The 13,315-nt window shown below is 38.9% G+C and overlaps 2 protein-coding genes across 3 annotated transcripts in view; one reads left to right on the top strand and one right to left on the bottom strand.

Annotated features, from left to right (window-relative positions):
• The window catches only part of LOC119790488 (cilia- and flagella-associated protein 69-like), a 30,044-nt gene extending 27,868 nt beyond the window's left edge, over window positions 1-2,176 (bottom strand). The window contains exon 1 of the mRNA XM_038296032.1: window positions 896-2,176. Coding sequence (XP_038151960.1) covers window positions 896-967 — 72 coding nt within the window. The 5' untranslated portion in view covers window positions 968-2,176. The remainder of the gene's footprint in view (window positions 1-895) is intronic.
• The window catches only part of LOC119790499 (lysine-specific histone demethylase 1B), a 27,580-nt gene continuing 15,872 nt past the window's right edge, over window positions 1,608-13,315 (top strand). Inside the window, exons 1-13 of one of the 2 annotated variants that reach the window (XM_038296045.1) lie at window positions 1,609-1,787; window positions 2,037-2,179; window positions 3,685-3,806; window positions 3,880-3,969; window positions 4,041-4,152; window positions 4,232-4,345; window positions 7,001-7,039; window positions 8,457-8,631; window positions 8,719-8,903; window positions 9,060-9,230; window positions 11,789-11,863; window positions 11,947-12,081; window positions 12,170-12,341. In XM_038296045.1, coding sequence (XP_038151973.1) covers window positions 1,772-1,787; window positions 2,037-2,179; window positions 3,685-3,806; window positions 3,880-3,969; window positions 4,041-4,152; window positions 4,232-4,345; window positions 7,001-7,039; window positions 8,457-8,631; window positions 8,719-8,903; window positions 9,060-9,230; window positions 11,789-11,863; window positions 11,947-12,081; window positions 12,170-12,341 — 1,549 coding nt within the window. In that variant the 5' untranslated portion in view covers window positions 1,609-1,771. Of the gene's footprint in view, window positions 1,788-2,036; window positions 2,180-3,684; window positions 3,807-3,879; window positions 3,970-4,040; window positions 4,153-4,231; window positions 4,346-7,000; window positions 7,040-8,456; window positions 8,904-9,059; window positions 9,231-11,788; window positions 11,864-11,946; window positions 12,082-12,169; window positions 12,342-13,315 lie in introns of both variants that reach the window. The other variant, XM_038296044.1, reaches the window with a different exon arrangement.

Raw genomic sequence — 13,315 nt, 5'->3', positions numbered from 1 at the left:
AGCTACATAGATCATAAGAAAAAATACCAAAAATATGTAAAAGAAAATTAACTATCATTATTTAATTTATTATATATGCTTCATGCAGGGGTGGATTTAGGAAACACTTCATACACTGGAAAAAATTAAAAAATCTAGATAAATATTTTTTCCTTAAAATAAGTGCATTTGTTCTTGGATTGAGGAGCTAAAAGAGACATTTTGCCAATGGAACAAGACAATTTACACTTAAAATAAGGAAACAAAACTGCATTGTCTTATTTCAAGTGCATGTTATCTAATTATCTTATTTTAAGAGTAAAAATACCAATTCTATTGGCAAACTATCTCATTTATCTATTCAAATTAAGGGTAAATACACTTAATTTAAGACATTTCACTTATTTCTAGATTGTTTTTGCAGTGTACTATAAGCGTTCTGATGGCAAAACATAATTAATGTACACAAATAAGGAATAGTTGTATTAACCATACATGAAAGCAGAGTTTTATGGGGCCCCCAGGAACTTGGGGCCCTAGGCAACTGCCAAGTATTGCGAAATGGTAAATCCCTTACTGACTCCATATTTACTTTGAATTGTTTTGTTTTAACAAAAGACAGAGAATGAAAAGTCAACTGATTCATACTTATATTTCTGTGTTTTTTATTTCGTTAACCATACTTTAAAATTTAGTGTTCAATTAAATATATTATAAATATTCTTTATTGATTTATAAAAATAAAGTGTCTTACAGCCTACCTAGTGGCTATGGTCGTTTACTGTTTATTAGATTCAATAAATGTAAATTAAATACATGTTTTATAAAAGAAAAAAAAATTAATCAGATATTTTTGTTAATGTATTTTCATCTCCCTATAAAATATAATTAATGCGATGAATTTATTTAGGCCTACTTTACGTGATGCAGTCAGATTTATATCGGGAAACTTCGGGTTCAAATCTTGAACGAGTTTTCCTGAATCCATCCGGGAAAGTATCCGGTCCTCGCGCCTTGTTTTAAAAAAATGTCGTTTATAAAAAGAACAGCTAACAGACACGACGTTTCAAATGTGAATGGAAACAGATTTTTGCGAGAAAAATACTCTATTTCTAAACAGAAATAAAACTTTACGGTCAAAACTGGCTTCTTCTGACAGTAAATAAAACGAGTCGCTTGGGTTATCGTGCCGGTTGCTATGGTTACCTTGTTAAAACGTGACTTAAAATGACCCCGTGAATGATGCATTCATGACCCCTCGAAATTTCTGGCTTCATCTTTTGAAAAATGTCTAGCAAGGATCTTTATGAGTAAGAAATTTCGAGAAGAAATTCAGAGCTTCTTAAATGATCCCAACCTCAAAATCCCATATGGTTTTCATAATTATAAAATAAAGAAGTAATGAATTCAACTCAGATAGTTAACATATATTTAAAATACATTCTTGTCAGTAAACTGGTCGTAAATGTGTAACAAAACGCTGGAATGAAAAAAAATTTTTTTGGTAATGTTTAGGTAATGACTGATACAGCTAATGCTGTTAAATCGGCTTTAGTTTTTCCTTATTTTAATTTTTGCCATCTTTATTTCCGAGGTTCTTTGAATGTAGCATTAATACCAGTCCGAAGCAACACCATCCACTTCCTGTGTCAAACAGGAAGCTGTTTTCATGTATCAGCTGTTTTATTTTATTTTCACAACAACCAAAGACAGTTGAACTGATTTATTAAACCTCCTCACAAACAAACAGCCGGCCCACAGCTTCGGTTTAACGCCTGTTCATCCGGACAACATGCTGTCGGACGCAGGTCGGTATCCCAGCTGCTAACTGCTACATGCTAAAGCGATAAGCTGCTGTTTGGGTCCTTTAAAGCGTTGAAATAATGTCCAAATCCCACCGTTTATTCTCTGTTAATAACCTGATCGCACCTCTGATCGGTTATAATCTGTTCACCAAACATTTGCCTTTAAATCCGTTAATCGACAAACAAACAGAGGTTGTTTTTCTGCGCAGCTCCATTGTTTCCACCTGACGCTGTGTGTTATTGTGGCTGCAGATTACTCCGGGAGCTGCTCCGGTGCCCGCAGAGCCAGGAAGCGGAGCTCCGGGGAGTCTCCTGGGGACGGGGCGTCCGTTCGCTCCTCCGGGAGGCAGAGCACGGCCCGGGTGAAGCGCAGCAGCAACCCCCCGCCTGGACCGGTGAGAGCCACAATTATGCAGATTCAAAATCTATGGAGGTTATTCTGTTTCAAAACTATTTGTGCATTCTAACTTTGGTGTTTTGTAATTGTAGATTTTTTTTGTTGTTGTCACAATTACAAAAAAAGTTACACACTGGAAATAATCAACATCTAGATAAGTCATTTTTTCTTAAACTAAGTGCATTTTTTCTTGGATTGAGGAGGTAAAAGAGACATTTTGCCAACGGTACAAGACAATTTACACTTAAAATAAAAAAACACAATTGCATTTTTTTTTATTTTAAGTGTATATTATCTAATTATCTTATTTTAAGAGTAAAAATGCTGATTCCATTGGCAAACTATCTCATTTACCTACTCAAATTAAGGGTAAATACACTTAGATTAAGACTTTTTACTTATTTCTAGATCGTTTTTCCAGTGCACCTCTTCAAATTCTTAAGTACAGGTACACAAATTGTGTTCTATGAGTTGCACATCAAAAATGTCTTCCATTCAGTTTTACTACAGTTGAACTAAAATAAATGGTGCAAAACAAACTAAAACATCTGTATTAAAATCTTCAAAAAAAACATGTTTTTTTTTTGCCTTAATATCTACAGAGGCAATTTTTTATAAAACTGTGCATTGTAAGTGTGAATTTGAAGTTTTAGAGAGAATTACATCCTAAGTTTTGTATTTGTAGAGATAAAAAAAAACAAAAAAACAAATCATAAGTACAAATTATTTTTACACCTGTTTACATTTTAAGTACAAGTTCACAAATTCTGTTCTACAAGTTGCTCATCAAAAACCTCTTACATTCTCAGTTTTGGTCCAAATGGTCCAGAACTATTGTTGCAAAACTATTTGTGCATTCTAACTTTGGTGTTTTGTAACTGTAGATTGTTTTTTATCCAGAAAAAAAAAAAGTTACACTTCTTCAAATTCTTAAGTATAAGTACACAAATTGTGTTTTGTGAGTTGCGAGAATAAAGTCGCAACAAGAAAAGTAATCAAATTACAAGAGTAAAGTCATAACATTATGAGAATAAAGATGTATTTTATGACAACTCTTCCAAGAAGCCCGTTCTTCCCTAAAATGAGGAATGTGGAGCATCATGTGAAGTTCTACATTAGCGTCGGTTTGACAAATCAGGAAATCTTTTAGCAGCAGCATCAAACTGGGCAGGATGTCAAAGTGGACTCTGGGTACTGATTGGTGGAGCTGGTCGGCCGTCATATGCTGGGCGGAGGTAGAAGCTTTCTTTCTGAAACCGGTTGTTCTATGAAGAATTTGTTCTCATAATATAAAAACTTTATTCTCGTAATGTTAGGACTTTATTCTCAAAATAAATTATAATAATCCAAACAAATCACTCGCCTACCCCTGATACTCCGTCGTATTTTTAAAACAGCTAATAAGACTCATTGCTACTGATTCTTGTCAGAAAGGTAAACTCCTGCTTTAACCATCATCATCATAAATCTTTGTTGTCTTTGAATCTCTGCCCTTCATCCCAGAGCAAAAGGAAAGCGACAGAAGCCGAGGAGGAAGACGAGCAGGCTGAGAAGAAGTACAGGAAGTGTGAGAAGGCCGGATGCTCGGCCATGTACCCTGTGTGTTTTGCGAGTGCGTCAGACAGGTAGAAGCGCCAAAGTAAAAGCAGGTTTTAATCACATTAACCGTCGATAACAGCAGCTCATCTTCCCTCTTAGGTGTGCAAAAAACGGCTACACGTCTCGCTGGTATCACCTGTCGTGTGGTGAACATTTTTGCAACGAGTGCTTTGATCACTACTATAGAAGGTAAAGCCAGATGACTTTCAGTGAGAGGCTCGTCTGAAGGATGCGAAAACGGTTTGCGTCTTTCTGTGCAGTCACAAGGACGGTTATGAGACCTTCGCCTCCTGGAAGAAGGTGTGGACCAGTAACGGGAAAAGCGAGCCCAGTCTTAAAGCGTTCATGGCCGACCAGCAGCTTCCATTTTGGGTGAGAGAAGGTTTTCTCATCCAAACCCTTCTAAGATGAGTTTCCCTTTCCGTCGGTAACGTTGATGTGTTCGCTTCAGGTTCAGTGCACCAAGCCAGACTGCGGCAAGTGGCGCCAGCTGACCAAAGAGATCCAGCTCACCGCCTCTCTGGCAGCAACATACCGCTGTGGCATGAAGGTCAACAACATCAAGGTAAAAAAGAATCCTGGAAGATCTGCCATTGTAGTATCACTGCCCGATCCGTCCCAGAAGCGCGATCCGTCCTGCCCATGCACAGATATACATCCAGTTGTCCGTAAATAATGTATTTATGATCCTAAAATCACTTATTTCTATCCAAAACTCACTAAAGAATGCTAATACACATCTTTAAAATACGTTTTATGACTTTTTTGAGACAATTTTGATGCTTTTTACATTTTCTTCGTAAAACTGCTTCTCTGATGTCATCATCGGATATGATCAGAGCAGTCGTGCAAAATATGATTAAACCATGTTTATTTGCATTTTAGTTGTTTCTTTAGATTATACCATAAGGTGAACACGAAAGGAAAACATTAAAACTAAAACTAGTTTTATGTTTGAATACAAAGCCGAAAAAGTTAGCTCCCAGAAGTAGCGTAGGATCCCATTTCCGGTGCAGATCGGGAACAGTTCATTTCTATAACGCAAATTCACATCATGTCATCTGAAGGCACTTTCCAGTTCACCAGATCATCCAGTCAGATTGATTCAAAGTTTTCTATCTAAGAAAAACCAGCTGATTGCATCGACTCATTGACTCTTCAGCAATCCCTCACACTAAGCATGCTTGTAGCGACAGTGGAGAGGAAAAACTCCCTTTGAACAGGAAGAAACCTCCAGCAGAACCAGGCTCAGTGTGAGCGGCCATCTGCTGAGGCCCACTGGGGTTCAAGGAGACAGAAGCAGACATAGAAAAAGAAGCATAGATACAAAAGGCAACTGTCAACCAGCTCCACAGGCGGCCCCGTCCAGGAAACACACAGCCAGGCAGACGAGCTCCGAGCCAGCTCCCATGTCAGAGGATGAAGAGAGCACATCCAGTTAGTCAGAGAAACAGGACTACACTGGAAAACAGGCCAAGCTCCAACATCTAGAAACAAAGGTGTTGATGGCAGCAGCACAGCTGATATTTCTCTCCAGGATGGAGTCACAGCCAAACAGGAACAGACCAGATGAAGCTACTATGAGTATTTCTCAGGCAATACATTATTAACCTTTAACACGTTATATTTTAGCAAACTTACTATTTTTAGAGACGGAAAAATCGAGGGCGACCCGGATGTATTATGGAGCGCACATGAGCTGATGATACGGATTGTGGTTCCGGGGCGGATCGGGTAGTGACAGTAAGTACCAGATCTGCTTCCTGCCAGTGACGTCACGCTACATGATTGGCTGAACGTCGCGCATGATGTAAAACATTGTGGTTGCCCAGACAACGATAATAACATCACGCGGCGTAGCGTTAGCGTTTCTAATGGTCGATGAAGTTTTACATTTTGATAACAAAACTAAAAAAAAAAACTTTTTATTGTGAACAAAGTAACTGTTAGACCGAGATATAAAGGGGTAGAGCTAGGTAGCGCTGTAGCTAGCTGTCCTCAGTAGCTAAAGGGTTAGCCTCCTTTAGCTCGATCACTTAGCCCTATTAAGCTACACTACTTTTAAATTCATCTCAACAAAAACCGTTCATTTTCTACAAGTAGAAATACTACATATAGTGACTTAATATCACAGTGTTTTTATCGCGGCAGCTTGTACAACATGACAAAATAAATCTAAGTCTAAGTAGAATAAGGGTTTTATTTGTCTAAATTCTCTATGAAAGTCATTTCTTAGATGTCCCATATGTTCCCAATAAGCATTTTTGTCACCTTGGTAAATGGCAAAGCTCAGGCTTAGAAAGCAGTACTTTCCCTTCAAGATTGACAATTAATATTTTCTATTTTTGGCTTCTTTAGATCGCCAATTAAATGAACAATAATAGCAAATATATTCCCAAAAAAAATTCACTAGACTTTGTTTACAAGTTTAAAGACGCTTTTTAATTCAAAACTTCTTTCAAAAGCTTCCTGGATGGGAAGCTGTTGGAATAATTATGTATACTAAAAGTTTGTTCTTATGATGTATAATGTGTGACATATTACTGTTCCAGAGAGGTTTTGCACAAGCAGTATAGGTCAACTCTCAGGAAGTATTGCTCAAGCTTAACGAAACCAGGAGGTCCTCGGATCATTTGACCACAAGATATTTAAATGCAAATTGACCTGTTCACTGAGGCTGCAAATTGAATTGTATTCCTTGTTTCCTATGCCTTTAGCGCAACCTCAGCTTGTGTAACTAGGGACCCCCCCTCTAACTTTAATAAATAGTGAGGAGAAAGCTGAAGACCGACAGAGTGGGGTGGTGATTTGAAAACTCCACAGTCTCTTCCTACTCTCCTCACGAGTAAAACTAAATTAATTCTCTCTCTGTGCCTTCTTCCTGTATGCATGATGTTTTAGGTGCTTAGACCTTACAGAAGCAAAACATCTTCAAACTTGGAAACAAAGTCCAGTGGATTGTTTTTGAACTTTTTTGGACTGACTATGACCTGGATGACTGAGAACCTTCACCAGCAATAGCAAATATAGATAATACTAAATATAATATCATATATTTAGACTCCAAACGAGATCTGATTCTTAAGAAACGGGTGAAATACAGTTTGTCCGAGTCTTATGATGACGTCATAAGAAGGTGCAGGGCTCCGAGCAGATCTGGTACCTACCCCGTCCATCCCCAGTTTTCATTGTTTTAACGACGTTATGCTTCTGCTCACAGAGTGAAGGACCCGACCACTGCTCCCAACCAGAGGACCTGGTAAGATCTGAATTCAAATCAAACTACAAAAGGTTTCAGTTAGTCTAGGTGTGTAAAAGCCTTGAAATGATAATAAATTTATTTAAAAAATGGCCCCATCCACCTGCTTTTATTATCCAGTAAACTGTTTATAATCTCCTTACCGTGGGCTCTTCTCTTAAGAGGATGTTTAAGAGGAATGGATCGGTGTTTGTGTTTACTGTTGTGACTTCATGTTGTTTAAAATTAAATCAACTAACGTTCAGACTGTGTTGCTCTGTGAACACGGGCCCTAATGGCTGTGATCGGACAGCAGATGAAAGTTTGATTCAAGCTCAAATCCTGGTCAAACTGTTACATCTGCAACCAAATAGAATAAATTCACAACTTCCATCCAAAAGTTTAAGAATTTGTTAACAAAAATCATTTAACTAGAGGTCAAAAATTGTTAAGTTAAAACTTGGCCAAACTAGTGAAACTAAACTAATAATTAAAATAGATGAGACTGGTTGAAAATCATAATCAAGAAAAAGAAAATTATCTCAGTTTATTATGGATTTTAAAAACCAAAGTCTGGAATGAGGCCCAATGAGCTTCATCAAATTTAGACTAATTAGAATCTAAGAGGTAAAAAAACCTTATTTGGTGCAATAATATTAAATTGTTTGCGTTAATCAGGTTTGAGGTTTAGTTTATTTACAGGGTTCCTGCTGGTCCTTAAAAAGTCTTAAAAGGCATTGAATACTTCAAAATAAAACAAAGGCCTTAATTGGTATTAAAATGTCTTAAATCAGTCTTTCGTAGGTCTTAATTTTTAAAACATCATAAATAGGATTATTTTTATTACAATTTATTTTTGTAATCTAAATAATATGTTAAAATTGACAATTTTTTTTTTTTATAAAAAAAAAAAATGGCTCACCATTATTGGTTCCGTCCCGATAGCGGAACCAATAAAGGCGTTGTTGCGGCCGCAACAAATCAAAATTTGAAACATTAGTGCAGTGGTTTATGTTAAAATAAACCTTTGGGTTAAGTTGTCGCAAGCAGGTTTTTTTTTGTGTTTCTTGTGAATTTGGTCTTAAATTTTTATTTCAAGTGGCATTAAAAAGTCTTAAAAAGTCTTGAGCCCTGATTTAGACAATGGAGCTAACGGCTAACGGGCGCACAGGGACTTTTTTTAAAGAATCTCGAAGTATCTTAAGTTTCTTTCTCTTGACGAAAATAACTGAGGCACTTTTCCTTTTGATTGAAACATTTTTACTGAAGATGACTTTTTTTCGCTCAGATGAAAATATTAATAAAATGAAGGTTTTGTGTTGTTCTTGTGTTTCTGCTGCAGCGGAGGACAGGTTTGATTCATGGCCTTGTGCTCATCTGGACCAGAAAGCTCTGAGTGTTTGACTCCTGATGCGTTTGTTTGTTCTGCTTTGCACAGAGGGTCGCTGAGGTGAAGGAAAGCTGGTGGCACTCCATGCTGATTTTACCGCCGCTGTTAAAGGAGAGCCCAGCCGGAGCGTTTCTCTCGGCGTATTACCCCGACTGCGTGGGGATGAGTCCGTCAGGCTCTCCCTGCAACGTGTCGGATCCCTCCAGAGCCGCGCAGCCTCAGAGTAAGTCTGTGAGCTCAGGGCTGAGCGGAAATCCGGGGTTTGGTTTTGGGATCAAAGCAACGCCTTACCGCTGCTCCCCCCTATCAGTTCCAGGCCTGTGTCCGTACTTCCAGCCGTTCTACCAGCCCAACGAATGCGGCAAAGCTCTGTGCGTGCGGCCGGACATGATGGAGCTGGATGAGCTTTACGAGTTCCCAGAGTTTTCCCGGGATCCCACCATGTATCTGGCTCTGAGGAACCTCATCCTGGCATCCTGGCACAAGAACTGCAAGGTGAGCATCAGACGGCAGAGTGTTGTGCTTCCTGTGGTCTTTCACAGAGATCCTGATTAGTAGAGTAGAGTATCTTTCCAAGCAAATACAAAACAAAAACATCAGAAGCAGCAAACAATGAAAAGTATAACCCTTCTTTGTTTTTTTTTCCTAAAGGAAGTGCTGACTGCTGAGAAATGTGCTCAGAACATCATTGTCCGCGGGTTGGTGCGTGTTTGCTGCGTGCAGGAGCTGGACCGGGTTCTCCACTTCATGACCAGGAAGGGCCTGATCAACACTGGCGTGCTGGCAGTGAAGCAGCCTCTGCTGCCTGAAAAGCACCGCCCTGTGAGCATCTCTGCGTCTTCCTCCATTGCAGTGACATCCTGCACACTGTACCCAGGATCTCTCCTTGCTGCTGGCATTCTGAAATAAAAAAAATAAAATTGAAACAAATGGATATATAAAAAGTACACAAACTCTTTTAGATTCTAGATAACCTGCAGGAAAAGACATATATTACATGTAGCTACATACTATTAAGTAGAACTAACATTGATAATACTTTTAAAGGCATACTATGCAACATTTTTCAGTTAATTAATGTGTTCCATAACGTTTTGGATGATTAAATGAGTCATTTCAGGTTGAACAAAGGTTTTCTCGGCCGCCCTGGTGGTCTATAGGGGAAATACCGTACTTGCAATTGCAGGAGCCCTCGGCCCGCACCCACAGGCTCAGAAGTCTCGTGCACCGCGAGAGTCGGTCTTGCTTTATGGCTACACGCCCCCAATGAAAGGCATGCTCGTTGCTAGCGCAGTGGCGATAACAGCGAAAGCCCATGTCGGAGCAGGCAAGAAAGAGGAAAAGGGCTCTCTACCGCAGTAGACATGGTGATTCGTTGCGTTCGCCTGTCTGCTAAGCTCAAAACAACCGCGCCTGGCTTGACGGAAAAACCAGGAGAACAGCTGAGCATATTTACGACAGTGCACTTTTATTTTCGCCCTCTGGGGGGAGCCTCGCTGGAAAATCAACACCGGTTGCATAGTATACCTTTAAAATCTATGTATATTATTTATGACTTTTCCCCTCCACATCTATGGAAGGCAGCGCCCGAGCGCCCCCTATGGGCCAGCCGCCACTGAGTAAATTAAAACAATTAGATATGGCAATATATCTTTGCATATTAGGTTAACACAATAATATATACATTCCAAAAAAAGGAAAATAAAAAACAATCCACTGGAGTTTGTGAAGCTTTTTCAATTCAAAGAGAGTTTTTAAATGAAAAAGCTTCTTGGATGGGAAGCGAAACATCTTCAAACTTGGAAAGAAAGTCCATTGGATTGTTTTTAATTTTCTTTTTATTTGAATGACTATGAACTGGATGACTGAGAATCTTCACCAGCGAATAATATATATAATCCAATATAAGGCTGAGGGCTAGAATGTGTAAATCATGTGTAGTTTAAAGTTATATTGGGAAAAGTTCCTCTCAAGACATTCCTCTCAAAAATATCATTGTTTTGATGACCACATTCACCCAACAGTGTAACATTGCAACAAAAAAAAACAAGCTCTAGATAAAATGTAGGGCACATTTTCTAACCTGACTCCGCCAGATGGATTTGCTGGATTTGCTCCGCATATCCATCTGGAAACCTTCCGTTGAAGTAATTTTGGGAAGGGGTGAAAATACTGGTTAGCTGATTGGCCTATGTTGGTGATAGACGGGCCAAATAAACCAATCAGATCAACGAAGCATATGACGTACTAACAGAGCGACGACGAAGAGGAGCCAATTGATAGATCAAACTCTTGGTGAAACCAGTCGGGAGAAGAGCAAAAACATCTTTTCCTCTGAGAAAAGCCTCCAGAGCAGTGTTTTGCTCTTCTTTCAGTGAAGAAATACTCTGTATTTCCGATAAAACTTGCTCGATAGCCACGCTAACGCTAGTTTTATCTGCTGAAGCCGCCATGTTCTTTAGACTGAACTGTCGCGCTTCTCGTTGCGTCACACCTCAACCCGCCTCAAAGCCAACGCTGATTGGACGTTCGTTTGGTGAACGGCTCCAAATTTCCTTCAACGGAGAGTCTCCAGACTGATTAGTGAGTTAAATCTTGAAAGCTCGCGAGATCAGGATGGTCTCACCAGGCTAATATATTTACATGTTGTAGATACTGTACAGGGTTTCTGCAGATCATTAAAAGTCATTAAATTATTATTTTTTAAATTAAGGCATTAATTGGCATTAAAATTCATTAAATGTGTTTATTGTGGCATTTAAAATGCTTTATTAAAAAAAATGTTTATTAAAACAATTTTGTCAGACATATCATGATATATATTGACGTGGAACTGCTTTGATCGCAAAGCTGTATGTTTAGAAAAGAAGCCTGAGTTGGAGAAAAGCTAGAGTGTGGGGGGGAACGAGGCAAATTTCAACAAAAGTTGCTGGAAAACGAGGAATTCGGGACATGGCTGCAGCCTGTAGACGGGTACTTTAAAATTATTTCTAAGAGCATTAAAAGAGCATTAAAAAGCATTAAGTTAGAGTTATTAATTCCTGTATAAACCCTGCTGTAATTAAAGCATAAATTATATGTAAAGCCTTTTGCTTACTTCGATCAGATAAATCCAGTCCAGTAAATCGAGGGGGATGATGCTCAAGCAAAAACCTGGAGGTTGTGTGACTTCTTTACCTGAGGGCCGGCCTTGTGTACAAATGTAGGATCCGTCAGTATTGTGAGACCAAACCATAGTACCCAATGAGTTGGTTAATGCAGTTGAACCCTAAAGAAAAAAAGGGGGGTTTGGGGATAACAAAAAAATGTTGTATGTATGTTTGGTTTAAATCTGCCCTCTGATCCAGGCTCATGCCATCTTCTCTGTTTCGTCCTTGCAGAAGAAGGTGATCGTCATCGGCGCCGGTGCCTCAGGACTGGCTGCTGCTCGGCAGCTGCAGAACTTCGGCACTCAGGTAGAAGCCCCGGACGGTCGCCCGATCCGTCCTGACCCGCCCTGCGCTCTGTTCACTGTGCCTCTGTGTGCTCGGCTATCCAGGTGGTGGTGCTGGAGGCGCGCGACAGAATCGGCGGCCGGGTGTGGGATGAAACCTCTCTAGGCGTCACCGTCGGCCGAGGCGCTCAGATCGTAAACGGCTGCGTGAACAACCCGGTCGCTCTGATGTGTGAACAGGTTCATCAGACAGGAACACATGAAGTCTGGTTTGGTTCGTATTGCTGCTCACGCCGCTGCGGGGCCTGATGATGACTCTCTGCTGCAGATGGGCATCAAGATGCACAAACTGGGCGAACGCTGTGACCTCTTCCAGGAGGGCGGGCGGGTCACCGACCCAGCCATCGACAAGCGCATGGACTTCCACTTCAATGCCATCCTGGATGTGGTGTCCGACTGGAGGAACGACAAGTCGCAGAACCAGGATGCACCACTAGGAGGTACTGCGCACTTTTCATTAACGCCATCTGTGTGTGAGGTTCACTGAGATTTAGCTTTTTAGCTTTCATTCATTTAGAGTTATGTTCAGCTGTTCCTCTGAACTAGAAATGAAAATTATTAATTAATGAAATAATCAATTTATAATAATTAGAGCTGAAACAATTAATCAATTATTGAAATAATCGTCAACAAACTTGGTAATAGATTAGTTGTTAACTGGAGTATAGACTGTAAAACATGCTTTTAGCTGACAGAGAAACCCACTTAGAGCAGTAATTAGATCAAAATTTTAAAAATATATAAACATTTTGCATTTAAGATGAAAAAATTTTTTTGTCTGTCAATATGCTCTATCCTATGACTAGTATAAGGGCCTGGTTAGAGATTTTTTTTTTCTATTTTGAGAATAAAGTTGTAGCATTACAAGAATAACGTCGCAAAATTCAGAGAATAAAGTCAAAATGAGAACAGTCATAACATTACGAGAATAAAGTTGTAACATTAGAATAAAGTCGTAAAATTACAAGAGAATAAAGTCGCAACAAGAATAGTCATTATTAGAATAAAGTAAAAAAATGACAACAATAAAGTGATTAAATAACGAACAAGAATAAAGTCGCAACAAAAATAGTCATAACATATTGACGATAAAGTCATAAAATTACGAGAATAAAGTCATAAAATTACGAGAATAAAGTCGTAAAATTACGAGAATAAAAAGTCGTAAAATTACGAGAATAAAGTAATAACATTATGATGATAAAGTCGTAAAGTAACGAGAATAAAGTCGTAAAATTACGAGAATAAAGTCATAACATTATGAGAATAAAGTCATAAAATTACAAGAACAAAGTAGTACTATTACGAGAATAAAGTTTAAAAAATTACGTCAATAAAGTGCTAAAATAACGAACAAGAATAAATTTGCAACAAGAATAGTCATAACATGACGAAATGGTCATAAAATTACGAC

Source organism: Cyprinodon tularosa, unplaced genomic scaffold (genome assembly GCF_016077235.1).
Source record: "Cyprinodon tularosa strain WSP-4 unplaced genomic scaffold, ASM1607723v1 ctg366, whole genome shotgun sequence".
NCBI classification, from domain to species: domain Eukaryota; kingdom Metazoa; phylum Chordata; class Actinopteri; order Cyprinodontiformes; family Cyprinodontidae; genus Cyprinodon; species Cyprinodon tularosa.
This window is presented reverse-complemented; position numbering and strand designations above follow the sequence as displayed.